Here is a 27,380-nt window from a genome sequence, read left to right as displayed (position 1 = left end):
TACATATTCCCATATTCATATAAACTATGGATTGATTCATTTGACATATCAAAGCAGCACATCATTGCAGGTATGCCTTTTTCCCCTTTCTTTATTTTCTCTGGCACACATAATTCATCTATAATTTGTGTTTAAAACAAATCTTCCAATATGGTTTCTGTCAAATTTTAATTGTATAGTTTATTATTGTGTTAGCCAAAAATAACTTTGCATATAATTTGTTAGGTCTGTTTATATAGAAGTTTGTGAATTTAGAAAATTTGGAAAAATTTTAACAGTAGTAAAAAAGTATTTTATACAATGTTTTATAAGAAAAAAATATTTAATATTGTATTTTTATAAACATATATATATATATATAAACGAACCCTTAGAAGTTTGTAAAAAAGATAGAATTATGTAATATTTTTTACTCGGTACTTACAGAATTATTGTAAAATATTATATTCCTTCTGTTTCATACATGGTGCAATATTTATTTTCGATACATAAATTTAGGTAGGTAGTATTGAATACTCACTATGTCCCTTAACAATACATCTATTTTTTCATTTTGATCCGTTTCATCAAAATATTTATTTCATTTTTTACTAATTGTACTGTATACCTAATATTACAAATACCCTTCTAATTTACAAAATATTATACAAATGTCATTACATTTATATCATACAATACTAATAAGAGTAGTTTAGTCTTTTTATCTTTATTTCTACTATATCTAAATATAATATTAATATTTCTAAAATTCCGTGCAAAAAGTAAATAGATCGATAGATATGAGACGAAGAGAGTATGATAATTTGAAAATTATGTGATATGATGAGAGAGAATTCTTACTAGTTACTGTAGACTCAGGAATTTAAGAAGGATATTATTAACAAATAATTAAAAATATATTAGTAGAAATAATTATAGGTTAAAATTTAAGTTAACAATTTAGTATAATTAAACTTAAAAAATCTTAAAATTATAAAATTTAAAATGTAATTAAAGTGTATAATTAATTAAAGTGTATAATTCTTTTATAAAACAAGAAAGTGACATGATATGTGAGATGAACGAAACTAAAAACTGTGACATGATAAGTGAGATATCATAAGTATTTAATTATTTTCTATTTTAGAATATTGCATAATGGTTATAAAAGACAAAAAAAGAAATATTGCAGATGTTTTGGACGGACGAAGAATTTTATAATAGTATAATTATACAATAAAAAATTAACATATCATAATATATTATTAGAAGGGACTTTTCAATATTTAAGTTAGTGATCTTTTTAAAATGAATATGGCATGCGTTTGTTTGAAACGTATTTGCTTCGTAAATTATGTTCCAATAAATGAATATTTGGTCGTATCTGCTAATGTTTTAAATATACATTTGTCTATCTAATTATATACTTTTTTTTTTTAATCATATCATATATACTTAATTTCGAATATTTAGATAAAACTTTGTAATCGTAAATTAATATATATTATTATTTATCTAAATTTCATTTGAACTTAAATTTAATCATTTGAGCCTAGAAATTTAAAAATTATACAATATATTATTCCAAAATATTATTTGCAATAAAATTGAGCTCGTGAATTGATCCAAATATTCTATACGAATAGTTCCGCGGGCGGCCCGATGTAAGGCCCAGATGAAAGTTCGAACAACGGTTCAACTGATAAATAGATGATATAACCTATTGTTTAATGAAGTTGTTGGAGTAGGGGTGAATTTTAGGGATATGATTAAATCTTTAGAAATTTAGATTTAGGTATTAGTATATACTACCGGTGCTCCAATACAATAGTCTTGTTTATCATTTTTGTCCGTCCTAGAATAATAGTTTTTTTTTTCATAAATAATCATATAATCATAAAATTACCTCTACTTTTTCATTTTTATTACATAATTGCCACTATTTTTTACACTAATACACTCACAAGGGCAAACAAGTCTTTTATCTGTATTTTTTACCAACTATCAATATAATATCAATATTCCTTAAATCTCGTGCACAACCCAATTAAAACTATAGTTTTGGGACGAAAGAAGTATATATTTTGCTTTTCTTTTAGGACACAGGATCACCGAATTAATTCATTTTCAGTTTATTTTTTCCTTTCCCTGCATTGCTTTACTTTCTTGTCTGGTATATTTTTTTGCTTTCCGTTTATTTTCTTTCCGAACACGCTTCCAGATCATTTCTTAATAAAATCGAAGAACCCATTCAAATTTTGATCAGCTCGCTCCAATAAGAGCGACAATAATATCATTAAGCCCGAGCTCAATAAATTTATTTAGTTTATCTTTCTTAATAAACAAATGTGATTGAAATTTTTTAAGTTTGATTAGAACTTCTCTAACACCTATTCTATTTCAATGTAATGTGTTGGTTGAGTTTTTCTCATATTTTCGAAAACATTGATACAATACGTTTTTTTATAATTCAATTAATGATGCTAACATTTGACAGTGTTGTAATCTTTACGTTTTTATATTAATTTCTCATGCTCTTTCTACCATTTTTATTTTATTTTTTATCTTTATTCGTTCTTTCATTTTTCTTCAATGAACAACATAATTTTTTCAACAATTGAAACCTTTAATGCAATTGATCCAATCAAGCCTAAAGTTCTCCTCAACTCTATCTCTTTCCTCCAATCAAATTCTAAATTTGTCATCTCATATATGTCTCGTATGGTTGATCCTAGAAATGACATTGTATTAAAACAAACAAACATTGTTAAGATATAATTCAAATACATTGATAATCGTCACTTAGAAAAATTAGGGAAAAAAATAATCGCTAGTGTAGCTCTTTTAGAACATTTTTCTCTGCACCCATCATTGTTAGCTTAAATATCTTCTTGATGCAATTTTTCAATAATAAAAAGTAAAATTGGAAGATAGGAAATTATTTTTGAATTTGATATAATTAGTGCCTAAGATTAGGAATCTCTAAACACGGTAGGATACATAAATAAAAATAGGAAAATAAAACTACAGACTGCAAAATAAAGTGGTGATCCCCAAAGACAATTCTTTTGAATTTGATGTCGATTGAAGATCATTTTTCAGAACAGACCCAAATCCTTAAATAACCCCTTGAAGAAACGGTTTGAACCGTCGTCTGGTCGGTTACAGCAACCACTGTCAACCGCCCAGAAAGTCCTCTTCTGTCGACACGTGTGTTAACCGACTCACTAACCGCTCGCGCCAGTTACAGCACTCAACTGTCTCGGCCGACCGCTTCTGAAAACCTCACCCCCTTAAATGGGCGGTTGGTCCCGACCGACTACTCAACCGCCCAGCAATAACCTCTGACTTCTTAGACTGGTCGCTAGACCAAACGACTCATCGGCCGCCCCATCAAGCGACCACCATCTGATTTCTCCAATTGGCTGAACAATGAATCATCCAGACGATTCAATGGTCGCCCTAACCAAGCGACTAAACTACTGTTTACTTAAGTAGGCGACCAATTAATAGACCTTTTTTCGACCGACCTCCGTATCAGCCGTCGTTCTTCGCCCGACTTCCTCTTTCGACCGACCTCCGTATCATCCGTTCTTCTTCGCCCGACTTCCTGTTTCGACCGACCTTAGTATCAGCCGTCCTTCTTCGCCCGACTTCCTCTTTCAACCGACCTCCGTGCCCAATCTTATCTTGTCTGATCTCCGTGCCCGACCTTATTATGTCTGACTTCCGTGCCCGACCTAATCACATGCGACCTCATTGCCCGACCTTATCACGCCTGACCTTCGAGCCCGACCTGATCACGTCCGACCTCAGTGCCCAACCTTATCACGTCTGACCTCCGTGCCCGACCTGATCACGTCCGACCTCAGTGCCCGACCTTATCAGGTCCGACATTCGTGCCCAACCTTATCACGTCCGACCTCCGAGCCCGACTTGATCATGTCCGACCTCAGTGCCCGACTTTATCACGTCCGACATCCGTGCTCGACCTTATCATGTCCGACCTCAGTGCCCGACCTTATCAGGTCCGACATCCATGCCCGACCTTATTACGTTCGATCTCCGTGCCCGACCTTATCATGTCCGTCCTCAGAGCCTGACCTTATCTCACCGACCTGAGTACGTATTGCTCTTCCCTTTTTCGTTCTGACCGACCTCCGCGTCTGCCATCTCATCTTTCCTCGCCCGACTTTAATCCTGACCGACCTCATCTTGCCCGACCTTCGTATCGGCCGTCATCTTTCTTTGTCCGACTTTCTTTTGCCCGACTTCTGGGTCGTTTGGCTTATATTCAGACCCATCCAGAATCCTACTGTCATTACTTATTATTATTATTATTTTTTGTGCTCAACAATCTTCAATAAAAAAAAGTTTATCCAAATACCTCAAAACTGAACTCAAACCTTTTATTTTTCACCGTTTTAGACACAAATGAATGATTATCATTTTTTTTCAACAGATCAATATGCCAAGTGGTCATTTTTCTCCAAATTGAATTTGAAATTAGATAGTAGTGGTAGTTGATGTTGCTGCAAACATTTCATAATGAACAAAAATAAAAGAAATTAACTTTAGAGAATGCACATGTTAAATGGGCAGTTCACTTAAAAGTTTGAACTTGAAGAGATACATGAAATGAAGTCAACCAACACACCTTATACGTGCAATGTGAGATATACATCATATATAAATCTTACACATAGACAATGATAAATGGGGGTGATGACACTCGAATACGGGACGCCTCAATTCTGATACCATGTTAAATGACCACATCTTCTAAAAATTTAAGCTTTAAAAGGATACGCATGATTTATTCATTTATTATGCAGTTGACTCATACGTCCGTTCATGTGCAAAGTGGATATACATCACATACAAATCTTATACATGAACAACGAAAAATGGGGGTAGTGAGATATGAATACGGAATATCTCGGCTCTGATACCGTATTAAATGATCACCAATCCTAAAATTTAAGTTTTAAGAGAATACACACTATCTATTTATTTATTTATTATAAAGTTAACAAATGTGCCCGTTCACGTGCAAGATAAATATATGCCATCTCTTGACTCTGATATCATGTTAGAAAAAATGATCTGTTCACCTAAATATATCTAAAATATACATCTTTAAAATTCTAAAAATATATATAACTTGGTATTAGAACAACGATTCTTGGAATGTACCTGAAGTTCTCCCAATTTTTGTCTGTAATTGATTGTTTGTCAAAATTTTCCTCAATTTATTTTTTCAATTTTAATAAATTTATGTTTGGCCTTTGATTGTTTGTCGTAATTCCAATCAGAGCCTATATTTATTGCATTGAGAGTCATATTTTCGACTATAACTTTTATAGGTGTAAGTCTTATTTTTGACTCTGACTTTATTATGAGCGAACCCTATTTTTAAATCTGACTTTATTATGAGCGAGTCACATCTCTGACTTTAACTTAGTCGACAAAACTACTTCTAATTGTAACACAATGGAAAATTTTTGGCGATATCATCTTCGATCTCTCTTAATAAACTCAAGTTGTTTCTTCATCACAACTTGAATTTAAAGGAGAATGTTATAGGTATTTTAGATATTTAATTTATATTTTGGATTAAATTTCTATTATCTAAATTAAGTCGTTATATTTGGTTATATCAATTAGATTAGGTTGTTATTATTTGAGTTTATCGAATTTGTATTATGTCTATTAATAGACTCGTAATTTTATTGCTAGTAATATGCATATCTAGAATCATGGAAAAATGTAACAATAATTAAGACCTAGAAGAAAAGAGAAAAGAGGAATTTGTGTTCTTAATGTTGTTGAAAGTAACGATTAAAACCTGGAATGAAAGAAAATAAATGAATTTGCATTCTTGATGTTTTTGAAAGTAATAATCAAAACCTGGAAGGGAAAAGAAGGTTAAGAGAGGAATTTGCATTGTCGAAAGTGAGAGACACAATCAAAACATAAAACGGAAAGAGACAACATATGAATAAATCAATATTGATGGAGGTGTCTATACGAGAGGTGAATGATAGAATGTATAAACTTGATGAAGGATTAAATTTAAAAAAAATTCCCACTATGATGTCTTTTAACTAATAATAATTTAATGGCATCCACGTGCAAGGATCGTATGTGGCATATATCCACCTTGCGCATGAGAGTACATGTTGGTCGAGTTCATAATAAATGATGTGTATCCCTTCAAATTAAGTTTTTAGGTGAACTGGTCATTTAACATGACATTAGAGCCGGGACGTCCTGTGTTTGAGTCCCACCCCCTCTATTAATCATCGTTCACGTGCAAAATTTGTCTGTAGCGTATATCTACCTTGCATGTAAGGACCGTGTTTGTTGACTTCATAATAAATAAATAAATAATATGTATCCCTTTATATTTAAGTTTTTAGGTGATATGATTATTTAATAGTATAAATTAAGATATATTAACTTAGAGTACCAACACAAATTGACAAACAGATGTAATCGCATTGCATTGCATTATAGTTGAAGAATTTATACAAATAGGATATGGATCAGAGACTACAGAAGAAGCAAATTCACTTTTCATGTTGTTCTCACCTCAAAGCAATTAAATTAAAGGGGAACTGACTATCAAGGGGATGTCTGGCTCAAGGGATGATGCAGTTATGGCACTTGTGTTCTATCATTAATTCAATTAAATTAATTCTTATTAAAGTATCAATAAATTGGTTATAGTTATCAACAAGCTCTGACAACCAATTTTTCCTTACGGTGTAGGTAATTAAGGTACGACCATTAACTACCCCTAATTAAGCAAATAAACCTAGGTGTGCCCATAAGAATATTGTCTAACCGCATTCCAATCTAGAAAAACCCAATTCAAAACAATTACTATCTAAGAGAAGCAATTAGATTTGATTGTCTAACCCCCGGGAAGGAACTATTCAACTCGGTTGTCACCTATTCAAGTGCGAATACAATTACGGATATCCTACTTGAATTGACTTTAGATTATCAGACTAATTTAAATATCGGTACCAAAATATTCAATCAATCTAACAATCACAAACGCTATTCTCAGAATTAGACGAATATTGATAATCAAAAAGAACTTTTATAAAGAAAATCAAGAATCTCCAAAACAAAAGAACCAAAACATTATCACCCCTCAAACCAGAAAAGTATCTACTCCATAATTAAATAACAAAGAACAAAAGAGAAAGATGAAGTCATAGTGGGAGGGGGAAATCTTCTCTGTCGATTTGCTCATGCGCGATCTATGAATCTGTCAGTCTCCTGCTCCTGTGTGTTTCTGCCCTAGCCGTCCTCTCTTTTTGAAACGTGTGATCCCTCCTTTTATTTAATGTTTGCCCTAATTATTCTGTAGATGGGCTTTTGGACCTTTAATTAATTTTATTTCTTTTTTCTGCCAATTATGCCAAATTTAATATTTGCCCTCTGCACACAGCAAATAAACAATTCGCATATAAATTAGGTAGAATCCAATCAAAATCACCCAATTATCGCATATGATATGAATATAAAACGCATGCGATTTCTAACTATCAAATATGATTATTTAATAGTATAAATTAAGATATATTAACTTAGAGTACCAACACAAATTGACAAACAGATGTAATCGCATTGCATTATAGTTGCAGAATTTATACAAATAGGATATGGATCAGAGACTACAGAAGAAGCAAATTCACTTTTCATGTTGTTCTCACCTCAAATTCATTCTAGATCCAACCTATCATTATTACAATTGATGACCTCACTAAATTGATAAATCCTACCAATGTTGTCATGTTCTTCTCTCGATAAAATTAAACAGAGAACAACAAGGAATAAGATCGAACTAAGCTTGTCAATAACAATTTCAATTGCTTCATTGCAGCGAATCTAGCCGGTCAAAAAATAAGATGATGGGTAAATGTGTAACATGATTTTATCACAGTTTTATATTCTTATTTGTAAGAACAATACATGTTATATAAGTTCCATTAAGTACACATATTTGAGATTACTATGCAGTATTCTTAAATATACAATTAAGGATTACACAATTTTTAAATCATATGAGAGAATGACAATGATTTTTTAAATCATTAGTGGGTTATGGACAATTTTGCATAGATTTATAAAAAGAAACACTAAATTTAGGGTTCTTATCTAAACTTTTCTTTCGATACAATTCACAATATATATTTTATCATCTCTTAAAAATCAACATTCAATATAAAATATTATATTTTATATTGCCGACACAATTTTCTATAGCTCACATAAAAAAATTTCTTTAAATCAAAACACTAAACAAACAAACCAATATCAACAATATATTTTTGTCTGTTGTTCTTTATCATGGTTGTAATCATCAATATTTTATATCTATTTTGTACATTCAAAGCTTTGAATGCATGTGTTTATATACGTAAAAATATATTTAATAGAATGATAAAACTATAAAAATTGTAAGTAATCTCATTTTAAAAATTGAAATATATGTATTTTGATAAATTTGAAAAGCATATGATGTCCAAAATGATATGATATGTCCAATAAACATCCTATGTGTTTTTTCTTTTTCAGGGTGAGAAGAAAGTTAAGAATTATAAAAGAAATCAAATCAAGGTTAACAATGGCGGAAAGTCCTGCAACTTTTTTGTTGGACAAATTGTCATTGTGGCTACAAGAAGAAAAACATCTATTGGGAGGGCTCACACAAGAAATACAATGCATTCATGATGAGTTAGGTCACATGAGGGAATTTTTGCGAGTTGCGGATGCAAGAGAGGAAACTGATCTCAACCTCAAACAATGGGTTAGACAAGTTCGAGAAATCACTTATGATATTGAAGATGTTCTTGAGAAGTACATGTTTCGATTTGGACGGCGTGACAGCAATGGTCGGAACAATGAATTTACCCGACGCCTAAGAAGAGTGTACGATTCAATAAGAAGCTTGAAAGCTCGGCGTCGGATTGCCATTGAGGTTCAAGAAATCAAAACCCGAGTGGAAGACGCAGCTAGAGCTCAACAAAGATATAAAGACATGTATACGACAACAACACATGACTACAATTCTAACTACACAGTAGCTGATAATAGGTTGTCTGCAGTGGCGCGTGGAGATGCACTCTTATTGCAAGAAGAAGACGTGGTGGGAATCGATAAGTCTAAGAAAATTATACTTGAATGGATGATTTCTGCGGCATCGACTTCATCTAGTCACAGACTTCAAGTAATTTCAGTCGTCGGGATGGGCGGATTGGGGAAAACTACTCTAGTTAAGAAGTTGTACGATGAGGCAATAATGAAGATGGATTTATTTGAATATCATGTATGGATTACTGTCTCAGAGACGTATACGGTGAAGGATCTTTTGCGAAGCATGGTTAGACGACTAAGAACCCGTGACAATGAGGGTATCAATTTACAAGGATTATTAGAGGATATGAATGTTGATGACTTAAGGGAATTGCTTTACAACCTTCTCCACCACAAGAGCTACATTATTGTTCTTGATGACGTTTGGAATGCATCTGTATGGGAAGCCATTCGATATGCTTTCCCGAGGCGCGATGGTAGCCATGGAAGCGTCATAATAACCACACGTTTGTATAGTGTAGCCAACGCTGCGGGTTGTGGAGAGAATGAGAATGGACATGTGTATGACTTGCAACCATTGTCGGAGAAAGAGTCGAGAGAGTTGTTCCACCGTAAAGCTTTCCCGAGGACAACATGCCCTTATTATTTGAAGGAGATATTTGAAAATATTTTGAGAAGATGTGCGGGATTGCCTCTTGCCATTGTTGTTGTTGGAGGGCTATTAGCAACCAAAGGCAATCGAATTGAAGAATGGGAGATGTTTAGCCGAAGCTTAGGCGATGAAATGGAAGATGATGGAATGAAGAGAATGTCAAAACTACTTTCCCTTAGCTTCCATGACTTGCCTTACTATCTCAAATCTTGTTTCATATACCTCAGTATTTTTCCAGAAGATTACCTAATTGACAAGTGGAAACTCATAAGGTTGTGGATCGCCGAAGGATTCGTACAACCGAAGCAGAAGAAGACAATGGAGGAGGTCGCAGAGGGCTATCTCAATGATCTTCTTAACAAAAGTTTGATCAAAATAGCTAAGAAAACGATTGATGGCCGCCCTAAGAAATTCATCATCCACGATGTTCTACGGCAATACATTATATCCAAGTCTAGAGAGCAAAATATTTTAGCGGACAATGTCACCGGAGATGACATAACTTGGAACTATAAGACTAGACACCTCTCGGTAAATAGTTCCATAAGCCGCACATTGGATACTTGTACGTTCGAGCATCTTCGATCATTGCATTTGTTGGGCTTTGTAGATTCCGAATCAGTGGAAATCTTAAACAAGGTTCTAGAGGGAGGTTGCAAGTTGCTAAAAGTATTGGACTTAAGAGGTGCACCAATTGAAACAATCCCTACTGGAGTTTTCAAACTATATCATCTCAAGTACCTGAGCTTAAGAAAGACAATGATTAAATCCATCCCAAAATCCATCCAAAATCTCCAAAAGTTGGAGACATTAGATCTCAAGGAATCAAAAATCGTTGAACTTCCAATAGAAATCTTGAAGCTTCGCAAACTTCGACATCTTCTAGTATACAGCCATAAGGTAATATATCATTACATTCCATTCGACAACTTACAAAGCTTCAAGGCTCCATATGAGATAAGCCAAATGTCATCCTTACAAAAGCTTTTGCACATCGAAGCTGATCACGAAAATGGAGTTAACATATTGAAGGAAATTGGGCAACTGACTCAACTCCGGAGATTAGGCATTACGAAGCTAAGACAGGAAGATGGAAGTAGGCTATGTTCCTCATTAGCTAAGCTTATAAATCTTCGATCATTGAGCATCACTTTAGTTAAAGGCCACAAAGTAGACTTGCAACATTCAACGCCGTGTTTGGAATTACCATTTCTCCGAAAGCTCGTTCTACATGGCCATTTGGCAAGCATGCCACATTGGATAGCATCGCTTAATGGTCTTACAACATTGATTTTGCGATGGAGTAAATTAAGAAATGATCCGCTCAAGTACCTCAAAGATTTGCCCAATTTGAGTGTATTGGGAATGTACTTTGCTTATGAAGGCGATGAGTTGAATTTCAGTGCCGGTGGATTCGAGAAACTCAAGAAGTTGTGGTTGTTGAGCCTGCGGAAGCTAAAACGGGTGACGATCGAGGAAGGCGCTATGCGTCATTTGGAAGAGCTCTTCATGTGGGATTGCAAATCGATGGAATGGGTGCCTGACGGAATGGAACATCTTGAAAACCTTCGGTACGTCGAGTTTTGTGACATGGCTGAGGGATTCGAGGCCGAGCTCGATCCTCGAGGAAGCAATCAAGAAAATCAATGGAAACTCAAGAATGTCGCCAAAGTTTGTGTTTTCAATTTGATTGATGGTGCATGGAGAGGAAGACGCTTGTAAGTATAATTATGTTGATTTGATTAAAAATTATGTGTTTGGTATCATATTTTAGACTATAAAAAAATCATATAATATTTAAAATTAAAAACAGGTGTTTGTTACTATGTTGTTTACTATTAAGAAATTTGATAAATATTACAAAATCATGTTACAATACTAGTGATGATATAATTTTTATTGTATGGCATGCATACTTTGACTTATTATTATTATTACGAGTGATCTTAAATCCAAAACCTCACCGAGCACAAAAGCATAAATAAATTATCTCAAGAAAATTCCAACTACAAGTAAAATAAATAAAATGGGCCGTATTCTACAAAACTATGTCATGACTTTATGTATGTAATAAGTTATATGCACTTGTACATTATTATTGCCATGAAAGCTTTATTTTAAGCCCATTAAATCTAACTTTATTTTAAGCCCATTATCATTGTCCATTCATTTCATTTAGATATACATTTAGTTTTATTAAAAAATCATATGGATAATAATACTATATTAGAATGTTATAAGATAAAAAATAATATAATGAATTTAATAAATAATTATATTAAACATTTAATTTAAATAAATAAAAATAAACTATAAAAGATATTGATATATTAGATATTAATATAATGTAAAATTAAATGGATTTGTTTATTTAGTGTTTTGATTTGAATAATTTTTTTTATGTAAGACATAATAAATTGTGTTGATAATATAAAAAATAATATTTTATATTAAATATTAAATTTTATAAAAGTATAAAATATATATATTGAAAATATATTAAAAAAATTAAAATAACAAATCCAATATAATTATATAAAAAAAATTGAAGTTAAAATTTTAAATATTGAAAAATAGTAAGAGTACTATTTATTTTTTATGTTAGTATAAACATTAATATTAGTTTTATTTGAGAGAAATTAAAATAGCCACGTTGAAAATAAAATCATCAATTTTAGCAAAATTTTAAATTCGAATAAAAATATCATGAGATATAAATAAAAATTGATTTTATATATTTATTATATGATTAATTTTTAATATAATTATAAAAAAAATAAATATTTATTTTAATTCTATTTGCAAGGTACGGTAAACGGCCGTGTTTTGTAGAATTGGATGCCATTGGCATCAGAATTTTTAACCCTAAAACTAAAATTAATTAAAATTATTTTCATTAACACTAATATGAATTTCAATTTATTTTTTAATAGATTACTTTTTATTTTTATAAAAAAAATAAATAAATATATACAGTATTATGAATTATGATAATTTTTTAATTATAAATATATTATTTTTATAATATATATACACAAATTTTGCCCTAACTTTTTAATTTAACAGCTTTTCATTTCACTCCCAGCCGCCGTCCTCCATCTTCTTCTTCGTCGTTCTTCTTCTCCCCCGTTCTTCCTCTTTTCTTCTTTTTTCCTTCCTCTTTCCTTCTTGTCTTCATAACCTTGTTGTTCCGCGACGTGACTTTCTCTTCCTTTTCACCTTGCTGCTCCGCCACGGTGACTGTCTTATTCTTCGCGTTCATAATAGTTCACGCGCAAGTTCTATTTGTTTGTTTGATGTTTTGCTATTTTTATTGCTATATTCGCAAGTCCTCGTTGAATCTTTTCTGATGTTTTGCTATTTTATTGGTATATTCGTAAGCCCTCGTTGAATCTTTTCTGATGTTTTGCCATTTTATTGGTATATTCGTAAGCCCTCGTTGAATCTTTTCTGATGTTTCGCTATTTTATTGGTATATTCGTAAGCCCTCGTTGAATCTTTTCTGGTTCAGTAAATTTTGGAAATTGTTTGATATAGGCCTAGTTACATTGATCAATGGACGAGACAGTTAATTATCTGATTTGTTATTGATACTGTATTGTAATTTTCTGTGCTCTTTTGAATCGCCTAGTTGTACTGTGACTAATTGATGTCCTATTGGCAGAACATACTTGTTGGGGGCACAAAGAGATTCTGGTAAGAAGGCTGCGAATTAAAAGAAGAGAAAAGGGAAAGGAAGTAGTGGCTTAACCATGGGCGGAATAGAGGGGCAGAATGAGGTTTTTGATAAGAAGACCGATAAGAAAAGGAAGAGAAAAAGAAAGCAAGAGAGTGATGATAGTGGTTTAACAATGGGCCGAACAGATTTATTAGAGACGGTCAGTGGGCACAATGAGGATTTTGGTAAGAAGATTGAGAAGAAAAGGAAGAAAAGAGGAAAGAAAGAAAGCAATGATAGTGGCTTAACCATGGGCGAAACAGAATTTTTGGATACAGTTACTGAGCAGAATGAGGTTTTGGATAAGAAGTCTGAGAAGAAAGGGAAGAAAAGAGGAAAGAAAGAAAGTAGTGATGATAGTGGTTTTAAAATAGAAGATTTGTTAGAGATGGCCAGTGGGCATGATGAAGATATTGGTAAGAAGGCCGAGAAGAAAAGAGAGAAAAGAGGAAAGAAAAAAAGTGATGACAGTGGTTTAACAATGGGTGGAACAGATTTGTTAGAGAAGGGCAGTGGGCACAATGAAGATTTTGGTAAGAAGGCCGATAAGAAAAGGGAGAAAGTAAGAAAGAAAGAAAGTGATGATAGTGGTTTAACAATGGGTGAAACAGATTTTTTTGAGAAGGCCAGTGGGCACAATGCAGATATTGGTAAGAAGGCCGAAAAGAAAAGGAAGAAAAGGGGAAAGAAAGAAAGTGATGATAGTAGTTTATTTACAATGCAGCAGGACTTGTCAACTGAGCATAGTCGGGAGGAATGTGAGAGGAAAAAAGAAACCAAAAGGAAAAAGAAGTACCAGGATGATTCATCGAATGCTCTGGAAGAATATGTAGAAGATGGCAAGATCAATGTAGTGGACAATAGCTGTAATAAGAGAAGATATAACGAAGCAGATCATGCTGAAAAAGAAAACAAGGGGAAAATGAAGAAGAAGAAGTCCAAATCAATGAAATATGGGTTTGATGAAATTTGGGATGACAAATTGTCTACTAACAAAGGAAATAATCAAATTGGCAGGCTAGAGGAAAATGATTCTCATGACATGCAAGATGGTTGCATAAAATCAGCTATGAAAGGATCGAAGAAACGGAACAAATTTGTGGAGAATGGTTCAAGTGACCAATTACCTGATAACAGTAATAAGAAAGTGAGGTTTACTGCCCAGGATGAGGTTTTCCCTGTACCAAGTGATTTGAATACTGAGAAAGAAAATGATGATAAAGATAAAATGGTGTTAGGGAAGCGGTTCACACGTGAAGAAGATGAGATTGTCAAAGAGGCTGTTCGAAAGTACATAGAAGAACATGACCTGGGTGAGGAAGGTTTGGACATGGTCTTGAACTGTAAAAAGCACCGCCGTCAAGTGAATGGCTGTTGGAAAGAAATAGGGTCTGCCATACCATACAGACCATATGTAGCTGTCTACTACCGCGCTCAAATTTTGTTTCGAAGGTCTGAGAATCGGAAGTGGACTCAAGAAGAGTATGATGAGATTTTGAAATATCAGAAAAAGCATGGCAACCGTTGGAAAGAAATAGCGGAAGAACTTGGAAAGCACAGATTTCATGTGAAGGATACTTGGCGGAGAATAAAACTAGCTAACCAGAATAAAGGGCATTGGACTCAAGGTGAATATCAAAAACTGTTCGATTTAGTAAACCTTGACCTACAGTTGAAAGTATTTGATGAGAAAAAGTCCAAGTATGGAATGCTGCGAGACAATATTCCGTGGACAGCTATAAGTGATAAATTGACCACTCGGTCTCAAGCAAATTGCTGCCTTAAATGGTACAACCAGTTAAGCTCACCTATGGTATCTGAAGGCTTGTGGGCTGATGTAGATGACTATCGCTTGCTAGATGCCCTTTATAGCTACGACGCCACTTGCATGGAAGATGTCGATTGGGATAATATTCTTGATAACAGATCAGGAGATGTGTGTCGGAAGCGTTGGAACCAAATGGTTCTGCACATCGGTCAGCATGGTAGCAAGTCATTTTCTGAACAAGTTGAAGTATTGGCCCAACGGTATTGTCCCCATCTTATTGAGGCAAGAGAGACATGGGATAGCAAACCAAGGATTCCATAACACTACTGATCATAGGGTATGTCTGCACTGTTTGAAAATATTTGCATTAATTATCTATGTGTTGTTTGTTGGTTTTTAAGTTTGTTATTTTTGTGTGCCTCTGGATGGTTGATATATTTGCACTATTCTATCTAATGTTTTTGTTATTGTCATTCTTAAACCTTGTTTGCTAAAATATTTTTTTAATGCTTTCACTAGGGCACGGGATCCTCGGCACCCAACCCCTCCCAGCCCCTAGCTCTATCCTATGTGTGATTCTGCTTCTAACTCTATGCTCCACCCACCATCCATTATCGAGGATGCAAAGTCTGTGCTGAGAAAATTTTCTCTTGTTTCCTCAGATTTCGCATATTTCAGTTAATCTGTAAATTTCTAAAATCTTGTTTATTCCTTTGGTCACCCAGCTGAAATTCCGGTTGCCTGTGGTTTGTGATTTTGTGAGTTGTGTTTGGAGAGAGGTTTGATTTGAGTAAGTTTTGTTGTCGCACTGCTCCCCGTGGTGTATGAAGTACATCTCGTTACATCAATGTTCAGGATCTTTGTTACTTTCAGCTATTCTCCCGGGAAGAAGTAAAATGATCCAGATCTTTATCTTTCTTTTTTTTGTTAATTTTATATATAGTTATATACTATGACATGTTAACTTACCATGAATTGAATACTTAATATGATTGTTGTGGAGCACGATGAAAATTAAGGTGTTGCTCTGTTCATGATTGCTGAATCTTGGAACTATCGACTTAATATCAACTGCTTACTATTTGATGTAAATTGCATTACAATTTGAGTTGAAATGCCATTCTCTTGTGTTATACCTTTTTATACGGAAAGTAGAAATACTTCGCAGAATATTATTTTTTGTTTGTGGAACATCATATATTGGGATCATTGTAGTGCTGCTCGACAAGAAGATAAGTTTTATGCACCTTCCATTAATTCTTCACTGTGAACTGTTTTTCTAAGAGTCTTTGGCATCAATATGATATATTTTCAGGTTGATACTTAATTGATACTTAATTTTCCAAGTCAACTCTGATGCTTAAACATTTGTCTCTCTAGTGCTTTACATGTATGTATGTATATTATTTTGTCCGACCTTGTGCTGGGTTGAGCGCATGTCGCTTGATAATGAAATTTGATTCGACCTTGCCTGTATAAAGATTAGGCCAGTTTCTCGACTACTAGCTACTGATTATTTTGCACCAGGTTATTTTTTTTGGGCAGTTCTAATGGCCAACTTGGCTCGCATTGTGTATATGTACACGGCGGTTTATGATTGAAGGCTCTCATTCCAAAATACAGAGGTACCCTACTTCCATTGTACTCTTTGTTGAAAAGCTACGATTGGAACCAGCAATTTAACTAAATAAAAACAGTATACCTATTGAAGCAAAGGATATAGTCATTGCAAGGTTTTGGTTTTGTTTTTCTATCCTTGCTGATCAACTGATTGGATAATCTTGTATCAATGTGCTTGTCCTTCAATTTATTTTAATTTTTCCATGATTATAAAGTTGCCAAACTTGGTCCTAGGTGCTCATGATTTTATTGCAACAGTGATAGCTAGGTTCTATGCCGTATATCTTTTGATAATTTAAACCGGATGGCGTTCTTTCATCTCTGTATAAACCTATTGATCCCATCTCCTCTGTTCGGAAAATCCGTTGTTGATTGCAAAATTGAAACTTTCAAAAGACCGATTAATTATGACAATTAAACCATTTGCTGTGCTGTGGAAATACATTGGTGCGGAGATATCTCTGCAGATGATGATCAATTAGGACTAAAAACATATTGCAACATACCTCATTATATTTGACTTTGTGCATTTCAGCAAAAACTTTCCAGAAGAGACTATCTGCAATTTTTGTTGATTTAGCAATGAAATTGTACTTTCTGATACCCTTTATTGTCTGGTATTTTTTACTAGTTTGGATCATGATGGCTGTGTTTTATGTTGTTTTGGATGTTTAGATTGATTATATGCACATTTGTACATTTGACTTTGTGAAAATTGTTGGTTAAAAAAAGAAAAGAAGAGAAAATTGATTGATTATAGCTGTAGTTTGGCTTTGGAATGATTAGTCTTGAAATATATGTCTTATATATATATATATATATATATGTATGATTTAGGATTATTATATGAGCATGTAGATTAATTGAGAATGTGCTAAATTAATCTTGGCTGTATGTCATATACATTAATCATGGGTGGAGATGTAGCTGGATCATTTTGTCGTTTTCTAAATATTTAGATTTAAATATTTTGTTGGTTGAGTTAATTATTTTATTCTGTGAGATTGATTGGACAAAAACATTTTTTTGCTTGAATTCTGAAGTTATTGACGGAGTCTGTCTATTATATTGCTCTTTAATTTTTATTTATTTTTTTAATGTGTTTACACAATAATATTTCACCCTTGTATCGATTGTAATAATCTCATATTTAGTATAATTGTAATATAGCAGTAAAAATATCTGTTTCAATATTCGTTTTCTATTTAAAACACAAAAAGTAACATATCGTCGTCTTAAAACTTGCAAAAATATATGAATGATAACAAAAATTTGAAAAATATCTGTATAAAGAGACTAAACCATTAACACAAGTTTATATGAACATACCCATAGATCTATTTTATTTGATTTTTATTTTTATTATAAAAATTTATTTGTGCGTTTCAAAATTTGCATTTTACTATTTATTATTATTTTTTAAAAAAATCAAACCAAATATATATATATATTTATAGTATATTAAATATCAATTTAATATTTAAAATTATCATGCTATTTTCCATTTGCATAAAAATTTAAAAATAAAATATTTAATAAAATTATTACAGGTATGACTGAGAGAGTAATTTTTTCTATAAATAAAATATGCTAAAATCATATTTATTATTTTTATATTATATATACAAAACTCAAAACAAATATGTGTTTTGTGAATAAATAAAAATAAAATTAAGCATATATATATATATATATACACATATATAATCAAAGAAGATAGAATTAATATGAAAATATAGTATTCATTTTCCAAAGAATATTTCATTCAAAACAAATATAAAAAGACCACACTGAAACTCAATTCTTGAAAATAAATAATAAAGTCATTATCGTGAGGGATTATAAAAGAAAAAAAAAAGTAACAATCCATTATTGATGTTCTTTTAGAATTGTCGCTTCGTCCACGTCTCTAGTGGCCGCCCAGAAACAAAAGTTTAAAAATAACGGCCAAGGCCCCGTGGCCATGCCTGCAACAACCAGAGCTTTTACTTGGGAGATTCTTCCACTCAAACTCCATCGCCATCGCGATCCTCGTTCTTAACTATTATTCTCTTGTCTTCCAATAATGGCTTGCAATTAATGATTGATATTATCCATAAAGTTCTACAGCTGCACAGACACTTAAAATGTCAGACTGTGGAGCTCGCACGCGCCTAAACTACAAAGGAGAAATCAATGCCATTTGTCGCTTCTCCTTGGACTGTCTGCACATCTAGTCGGTGCGGTCTTTGTGTCTCTGGGCTATATGTAATTCGGAATTGCAATAAATTTCATGCTTTGTTAGAAGCCATAATTGGCCAAACATTTGTTGTGCTTGCGGATGGGAAACCTAGTGCTGTTTCTTTCCGCCTTTCTATGGATTTTGGGTGTTGAGGGGTACAGAGAATATAATACAAGGAGTGGAATTGTTGATGGGAAATTGAATGTGCACTTGGTTGCTCACACGCATGATGATGTGGGATGGCTTAAGACCATTGATCAGTACTATGTTGGATCGAATAATAGCATTCAGGTTGGTTTTTGCTGCTATGTGTTCATGGAATGTTTGGTGTTTGGGGATGTTTGTTGATCGTTGTTTTTGGATGTGTTCTTTGGTGGATGCAGGGTGCCTGCGTGGAAAACATTTTGGATTCTGTGGTGGATGCGCTGCGCCGTGACCCGAATAGGAAGTTTATATATGTCGAAATGGTAGCTCAGTTGATATGGTTTTTGTTTATCTATGGTGGATTTTGTTATTAAGTCAATGTGTATGAGAATTGTCAGTTTTTGGTTTGTTTTTTGATTAGATGATTGTGTGTTTGTTTATTTGCTTGCTGTGTGGAATTGGTTTAGGCCTTTTTCGATAGATGGTGGAAAGAGCAAAGTGTAGAAACTCAAGCAGAAGTAAGAAATTTGGTTGATGCTGGCCGGCTGGAATTCGTGTATGATGAGTCCATGTGGTAGCTTGTTAGTATTCGGAAATTTCTTGTTTAGAATAATGTTAATTGCGGCGTTTATGTGCAGAAATGGCGGCTGGTGTATGCATGATGAAGCTACTACTCACTATATAGACATGATTGACCAGACAACTCTTGGCCACCAATTGATCAAAAGTCAATTCAATAAGACTCCCCGTGCTGGATGGCAGATCGATCCTTTTGGGCATTCTGCAGTGCAAGCTTATCTGCTGACATCTGAGGTTGGAAACATTGCAAGATCAAACTTGCTGCTGTCCCTCTTATTGGAATTATTTATGTAATTATATTACTTTATTGTTTGCATAATGAATTTTTATTGAATGGGATATGCAGCTAGGATTTGATTCAGTTCATTTTGCACGGATTGATTATCAAGACCGGGCAAAGCGTAAGGAAGATAAATCTCTTGAGGTTATATGGCAGGGTTCTAGGACATTTGGTTCCTCTTCTCAAGTAAGAAATACAACCCTTTGTTCTTTTAATTTTGTTTGCTCGATCACCTTTAAGGTCCGATATGGTGCAGATATTTGCTAATGCATTTCCAGTTCACTACAGCCCACCGACTGGGTTCCATTTTGAAGTAAATGATGACTTCAGTCCAGTTCAGGTTTGTTGGCTAAGGAGCATTAAGTTTTGAGGTTATGGTTATCTCTCTAACATCCTTTTTTCAAGACAATGATCGCATCTCTACACTGCAGGATGATCCTCATATCTTTGATTTTAACGTTGACGAAAGGGTTAATGATTTTATTGCTGCTGCAATGACTCAGGTAGAACTTGTGATCACAAAAGCACACCAAGCTTACTTACTTATTGTTTGAAATATCCTGCTACAGCTATCATTTGGGTTCGGTATGTAGGCAAATGTCACAAGAACAAATCATATTATGTGGACAATGGGAGATGACTTCCAGTATCAATATGCCGAGTCATGGTTCAAGCAGATGGACAAACTTATTCATTATGTTAACAAGGTACACATACTATAATGTTGATCAGCAGCATTTTCAATAAAAAGGATGCTGTATGAGTCTAACAGAGTTGGCTGGAACAGGATGGTCGTGTAAATGCATTGTATTCTACTCCAACGATATATACGGATGCCAAACATGCAGCCAATGAATCTTTTCCTCTGAAGCTTGATGATTATTTCCCGTGAGCACCACCTATTATGATTTCTGTTATCTGCACTGTTTGATTGGTGAATAAATTTGAATGTACTTCTGTCGATTATGAAAGATATGCAGACGATGAAAATTCTTACTGGACTGGATTTTTTACAAGTCGCCCAGCCTTAAAACGATACGTCCGGGCACTGAGTGGATACTATGTGGTAATCTCTTGAATTGATTTTTGTGAGTGCATAAAGCCGAAGGGAAAAATAATTGACTGTTTTCACCTTTGCAGGTTAAAGTTGTCTCTTGTTGGGATTGAAAATATGTTTTTCAGTCTTTTCCGGAAAATAAATATAAGAAGTTTCATACTAAAGGAAGAGAATCATACTTCTATCAAATAACTAAAAGAATTATACTTGTTTGCATTTGATATTTATTATATGCAAATTTAGTATGTAAAGATTAGAACATAACTAAATAACTTTCGAGCATGAAATTACGCAGTACAAAGATCTACTACCATCTTATTATAATCAGTGTTTTATTTTTGAATGTCTATCTTATTGGTACTTCTTCCACTGAAATTAATTTCCTTTTTGTTGTGCCAACATTAAGCCTTGTTACAAAATTTTGCATGAGTTTAGTGTTTTTGAAGAAGATAGATATTGATTCTTATATTAGCTCTGTGTATTATAGGCAGCTCGCCAACTTGAATTTATGGCGGGGAGGAGATCAACTAGTCCTAATACTGATGGATTAGGCGATGCTCTAGGAATCGCTCAGCACCATGATGCTGTTACCGGTACTGCTAAACAGCATACTACGAATGACTATGCTAAGCGTTTGGCTATTGGGGCTACAGAGGTAAGTTATATCATGTAGTATTGCTATGTAAATACTCTCTATCCATATGCATTACTTTACTGAAATGGATACAGTCAATACATGAAGTTTGGAGAATGTCTCTTATCCTCCTATAGAGATGCATGCATGAATAAAGTTGAAAAAGGAAATAAAAAGTAAAAAACAATCAACTGCAACTTTAGAAACTGATGACTGCAGATCAAAATTGCCAGTGGGAATTTTGGTTTGATTCCTATTAATATGATCAGCTATGGTGACCGTCTAACATCTACAACTGATTTTCTAATGTTGCAATGTTAATGAATTGTCTTATTTGCACAGGCAGAAATTGTTGTCGACTCAGCTTTGTCTTGTCTTCTCAGTTCAGAGACGAACGGAAATTGTACTGCATCTAAATCAACATTTAGCCAGGTTAGACATTTCTGATCTCACTTTAAGTGTTTTTGGTGATTCTAATGCTCCCATGAAATATAATATTTTCTTGTGCTCTTTTGGTTTGTGAACAGTGTCAGTTACTCAATATAAGTTTCTGCCCACCAACAGAAGAAGATATTCCTCAAGGGAAGAGCTTGGTAACAATTTTTTATTTTCATGAAAGTTTGGACACACAAAGTGATACACCAAAAACCATTACTCACTGAATATATATACCTATGTATGTATATCCTTTGGTTAGGTGGTTGTGGCGTACAACCCACTGAGTTGGAGCAGGACTGATATGATACGGATTCCTGTGAGTTGGAATATTTTTCTCTATACTTCTTCGATTTTTGTATGATATCTTTTTTTCATATTCTTGATTGACTCAAGTGTTTTCCTAAATCTCATCCCAATTCAATTAAAGCTCACTTGCTACTGGTTAAGCTGTGAATCTGTTCCTCATAATAGCTTAGGTAAAGCACTTCATTAAATTGACTGGTTAAATGTATAGAATAATGTAAATGAATACATTTCGAAATATAAAGATTATATATTTTGTCAGGAATTTCACATTCAAAACCATGTCTATCAGCTCTAATGAAACCATTGTAGAAAAGTTTCTAAGCCAAAGGGGAATAATCTTTTTTTTTTTTTTTTTTTCAATTTTAAAAATATTACATCCAACCCGTATTTTCTATACAAAAACATCATATTCAATAATTGTCATACAATAATAACTCCCCCCCCCCCCCCCCAAAAAAAAAACAAAAAAAAAGAAACTTAATAAAAATAAATATCAAGTGAATAAATCCAAAATTTCTAGCAATTTCCCTCTAGTTAGAAACCTCTATGAAGTGGACTTCTGATACAAGTGATTTATTTGAGTCTACAGGTCAACAATGATAATCTTGTTGTAAAGGATTCAACGGGAAACGTTGTAGAATCTCAATATCTAGAAGTCGATACTGTGACAGCCAAGTTGAGAAAGGTTTATGTGGAGGCATATACTGGAATTTCAGACAAACATGCAGCAAAGTATTGGCTTATCTTTCCAGCATCAGTACCACCATTGGGTTGGAATACTTATTTCATTTCGAAAGAAGCTGAAAAAGGTACTACTCACAAAATACATTACTCTCAACAAACCATCAGTCCTGAAATTCTTACAAGTTCTTTAAAAAAAGCCAAAAAGGCTAATTAGATATATCCCAGTGTGGATTAGTTTATGGTCTGCTCTAAAACTATTGATGATTTTATCCTGACAAGTTCTTGCATTTGGACTTCAATGAAGCAGGAAATATAGACAGTTATGTGTCTGCTGCGGATCAGCCTACAGAGGAAACTATTGAAATTGGACCAGGAAATCTTAAGTTATCATTTTCCTCCACATCGGGGCAACTTAAACGCATGTTCAATGCCAAAACAGGGGTAAGAACTATCTTCTTCTGAACACTTTTTAATTATGCATTGGTCTAGTTGTTTTTAGATAACAGGGTATCAGAAATTATCTAGTATCCTATGCGACACTGAAACTTAACAGAATTATCTGGACCAAGTTAATTAAGAACACACCACAGGAGTCATGATGTGTGGATATTCGAATGTCGTGTTCCAATGTATGTATTTTACTTGAAGATCTAAGTGTAAGCTAAAATTGAACTTAACCCACTTCTCACTATTTTCTATGGAAGAGTATATCTTTCCCTTTACTAGAATGTTAAAACCAAGGTAATTCTTAAGGTTAAAAGCTTTTCCTACTGTATTGGTGTAATAGTTTTTAATATTTGTCAGTTGCGGTTGACTGTTATTGGCATGTTGAAATTCTTAAAATTTCTATTTTCAGAAACTTCATGTTGTTACTCATTTATTTGTATGGCTATATGAAGTCACCTGTTCTCAGCCACTTGTTTCTAATTTATCTCTGTTTGTAATGAATATATGTTCTTTTATACGGTTAATGTATCCATACCAGGTCGATATACCAGTACAACAAAGCTATCTTTGGTATTCTTCAAGCACTGGAGATTCTGATGGACAGGTATTTGCACTTGAGTGTACTTAACGCAGCTTCATATAACTTGCCATTTCTTTCAATGCTGTCATTGCTACATGTATCATACTCAACTTTTTCAGGCTTCTGGTGCATATATTTTCCGACCAACTGGATCAACGCCTTCTGTAGCCTCTAGATCGGTGAGGGATCCCAGTCTTTCTTTAATCTTATATTTAAAATTTGGCTTATCCATGCCTTGATTTGCAAGATAACCATTTTTCTTCTCTAATTCTTCTGAATGCTTCTGTTTCTCCTTACAGGTTCCTCTAAAGATAATCCGAGGGCATTTAGTTGATGAAGTCCATCAACAATTTAGTCCATGGATTTCTCAGGTTGGGTATTTTGAAAAGTTCTCCCTTTCTCAACATCAATTTTCTTTTGATGGAAGAAATCATGTAGCTTCACCTACTGAAGTAACTTGTCGAAATTGCCAGATAATTAGAGTATACAAACACCAAGAGCATGCTGAATTTGAATTCACGGTTAGTGATTCTCAAGTAGATTCCCTATTCTAGATTTTCTTTGACTGTCTTCTTCTTTCCCTGATCACCATCCTAATCTCATTCCATTTACATGCTTATAACCCAAAGGTTGGTCCAATTCCTGTTGACGATAGCATCGGAAAAGAGGTCATTACAAGATTGACGGCTAACATGGCTACCGATAAAGTGTTCTATACCGATTCCAATGCAAGAGACTTTATAAAACGGGTTTGTCTTCCATTCATCACTGAATTCTATCCCTTCTTATAGTGTGACTTGATTCCTTTTTTAGTTCTTATACTATTGTTCCGTTCACCATATTAGTAATTATGCTTCTGCATACTTTTGTTTTATATAATCCGGAAAAGTTTGCTTTTCTGTCTTGAGATCTGCCTCTGAACTATAGTTATTATCTTCTTAACAAATGAGATGATACGAAATCTCAAAAAGGCAATGATGTGAACTGTATAATACCTTTTGTTAGAATAACTTCCTTACCTCGAAATTTTAAGCCCTTAGGTCATATAATTAGTAACATTCGATAGCACCACATTGCGCTACATCTTGGGTGATATAGGCAAGTTGAAGTCGGGGAATATCACATCCATGGTAAAAACTGTAGACTACAGTATATCTGGATGGACATTTTTCATTACTTTGTGTGTTTTACTATTCTACTAGTTACCTTTCTTTGTTAGTTATGTGTGCATTTCCCTGTAAAATTTCAGATCAGAGATTACAGAGCTGATTGGCCCCTCACAGTTACTCAACCTGTAGCCGGGAATTACTATCCGGTAACGTTCTCAACTTCAACCTATCTTTTGTGCTAAACTGGATTTCCTTTTTCTAAAATTTATGTGTAGAGTAAAGAAACTTTCTGCATTTGGTTGTTTAGCATTGCTTCTGTCCCCTCAACATTAGGAAAAAAATGGCTTTGATTCATTGATTCCTTCTCAGATTAATCTTGGAATTTACATGGAGGATAGGAACTCGGAGTTCTCTGTTCTTGTTGACCGGGCCACTGGAGGATCAAGCATCAAGGATGGAGAAATTGAGCTGATGCTGCACAGGTATACAAATCATCAGAATCCCTTTTCCTTCAGATGATCGCATTTCTAATTTATACTTTTTATCCAGGCGGATGCTTAATGATGATTCTCGAGGAGTTGGTGAGCCCCTTGATGAGCTCGTCTGTCTCAATGTTACATGCGAAGGACTCACGGTACAAAATTATGCTACATTTCATCATCTTGCAACAACTCATGACAAATCTTCAGATGCTAATATTATCCACTAGTTAAATACATCCATGGCGCAGCTCATAGTTTCTATCGAATTAAACTGGTGGCTGATACATTTGATGCAAATATCAATACCATAGTTTCTGACACTGCAATGGTGATATGAACATTTAGGTACGAGGAAATTATTACGTAAGCATCAACAAGCGCGGCGCAGGAGCGCAGTGGAGGCGAACTGCAGGCCAAGAAATATATTCCCCCCTCATTTTAGCCTTTTCGCACGAGGTTAATACTTTTTGATACATCGATAACTCTTAGTTGTCATCTGATTAATTGCTTGATGCTAACTCCACAGGACTCAGAGAAATGGAAATCTTCTCATTCTACGTCGGCCACATCCATGGAACCAAACTACAACTTACCTGGTAATGTCGCATTGATCACTCTCCAAGAAATGGTTGATGGCAGCGCGCTCCTTCGACTGGCACATCTATATGAGGTAAAGCCCGGCCTGTTTTTAACATATGTAGTTGTTGGTTTAAGTTTTTAACAGCTACCTCAAATTATTCGACTTATTTAGCTCGTTGTCATGTAGGCAGGCGAAGACTCCGACTACTCCAAACTAGCTAAAGTCGAACTTAAGAAGATGTTTGCCGGGAAAACAGTATGTCAAATTCAAGAACAATCCTTTTGGCAAATTACATGGAATTTTTTTTAACCGTTGAATTTGCAAATAATTTGAATCGAGCCAATGTACGCAAATATGTATATATATATATATATGTATGTATATAGTGACTAATATACTCCCTCTTTGTTTTAGATCAAGAGTTTGAAGGAGACAAGCCTATCGGCGAATCAAGACAAGTCGGGGATGAAGACGAGTTGGAAAGTCGAAAGGAAGGCTTCTGGTCGGGACCAGGTATCGATTCGAGGAGGCCCTGTTGATATGTCGACTCTCGTGGTCGAGCTGGGGCCGATGGAGATCAGGACATTCATCTTAACGTTCTGAAGCAAATGCAAATTCAAATGCAGATAGAATGTAATGTTATGTTTCATTTCATTTAGTTTTGAACTGTGTAATAAGCTACCAACTGTCTTGTGGTTTGCTATGAAATAATGTATCATTGTTGTGAAATAAATAGGAAAAAAAATGTTTGATTTGATTACATTTGTGATTTTTAAATGTAAAATATTTGTGGGATGAAAAGAATGTGATAGTAAGTGCAAGTGTTCAGCACCTCCTGATGTCTTAATTTAATACTTAATTATGTTATTAAATTTTTAATTTTTAATTATGTAATATAATTATATAATTATTACCTATCAGCACAAGTGAGTTGAGTTTTTGGTAGGAAAGAAGAGTGAAAAGTAGAGTGTGTTTTGGTTTATATTTT

The 27,380-nt window shown here is 33.9% G+C and overlaps 2 protein-coding genes across 6 annotated transcripts; both read left to right on the top strand.

The window, feature by feature from the left end:
* The first annotated feature begins 34 nt into the window (after nucleotides 1-34).
* On the top strand, nucleotides 35-16,876 carry LOC127248937 (disease resistance protein RPM1). Of its 4 annotated transcripts, none has more exons than XM_051271530.1 (3): nucleotides 35-70; nucleotides 8,575-11,463; nucleotides 13,410-13,576. In XM_051271530.1, the coding sequence occupies exons 2-3, from the start codon at nucleotides 8,624-8,626 to the stop codon at nucleotides 13,459-13,461; spliced, it is 2,892 nt and encodes a 963-aa protein (XP_051127487.1). In that variant the 5' UTR covers nucleotides 35-70; nucleotides 8,575-8,623; the 3' UTR covers nucleotides 13,462-13,576. The 4 variants fall into 4 exon arrangements, with proteins under 4 accessions (XP_051127487.1, XP_051127490.1, XP_051127489.1 ...); XM_051271533.1 differs by lacking the exon at nucleotides 35-70 and adding an exon at nucleotides 15,751-16,103 and having other exon boundaries at nucleotides 11,358-11,463; nucleotides 13,410-15,568; XM_051271532.1 differs by lacking the exons at nucleotides 35-70; nucleotides 8,575-11,463 and adding exons at nucleotides 12,805-12,981; nucleotides 16,759-16,876 and having other exon boundaries at nucleotides 13,410-15,568.
* On the top strand, nucleotides 16,773-27,152 carry LOC127248936 (alpha-mannosidase). Of its 2 annotated transcripts, none has more exons than XM_051271528.1 (29): nucleotides 16,773-16,856; nucleotides 18,739-19,363; nucleotides 19,456-19,539; nucleotides 19,684-19,772; nucleotides 19,855-20,029; nucleotides 20,142-20,261; nucleotides 20,332-20,415; nucleotides 20,507-20,578; nucleotides 20,669-20,782; nucleotides 20,863-20,963; nucleotides 21,048-21,141; nucleotides 21,620-21,787; nucleotides 22,109-22,198; nucleotides 22,294-22,359; nucleotides 22,464-22,520; nucleotides 23,100-23,319; nucleotides 23,499-23,635; nucleotides 24,180-24,245; nucleotides 24,341-24,400; nucleotides 24,521-24,592; nucleotides 24,695-24,742; nucleotides 24,851-24,970; nucleotides 25,471-25,536; nucleotides 25,700-25,812; nucleotides 25,880-25,964; nucleotides 26,158-26,268; nucleotides 26,339-26,482; nucleotides 26,579-26,647; nucleotides 26,807-27,152. In XM_051271528.1, exons 2-29 carry the CDS (start codon nucleotides 19,172-19,174, stop codon nucleotides 26,993-26,995), a joined length of 3,006 nt encoding a protein of 1,001 aa, XP_051127485.1. In that variant the 5' UTR covers nucleotides 16,773-16,856; nucleotides 18,739-19,171; the 3' UTR covers nucleotides 26,996-27,152. The 2 variants fall into 2 exon arrangements, with proteins under 2 accessions (XP_051127485.1, XP_051127486.1); XM_051271529.1 differs by having other exon boundaries at nucleotides 16,774-16,856; nucleotides 23,502-23,635.
* Nucleotides 27,153-27,380: the final 228 nt, after the last annotated feature.

The sequence above is a fragment of the Andrographis paniculata genome, unplaced genomic scaffold, assembly GCF_009805555.1.
Source record: "Andrographis paniculata isolate CXL003 unplaced genomic scaffold, ASM980555v1 Contig34END, whole genome shotgun sequence".
NCBI lineage: Eukaryota > Viridiplantae > Streptophyta > Magnoliopsida > Lamiales > Acanthaceae > Andrographis > Andrographis paniculata.
This window is presented reverse-complemented; position numbering and strand designations above follow the sequence as displayed.

Bases quoted from the DNA above. Each gene is read 5' to 3' on its own strand.
- LOC127248937 (XM_051271530.1), top strand. From the start codon at position 8,624: ATGGCGGAAAGTCCTGCAACTTTTTTGTTGGACAAATTGTCATTGTGG. The intron at 11,464-13,409 runs GTAAGTATAATT...TCCTATTGGCAG, and splicing joins GCATGGAGAGGAAGACGCTT to AACATACTTGTTGGGGGCAC.
- LOC127248936 (XM_051271528.1), top strand. From the start codon at position 19,172: ATGGGAAACCTAGTGCTGTTTCTTTCCGCCTTTCTATGGATTTTGGGT. The intron at 21,788-22,108 runs GTAAGTTATATC...TTATTTGCACAG, and splicing joins TGGCTATTGGGGCTACAGAG to GCAGAAATTGTTGTCGACTC. The intron at 24,593-24,694 runs GTTGGGTATTTT...CGAAATTGCCAG, and splicing joins TTAGTCCATGGATTTCTCAG to ATAATTAGAGTATACAAACA.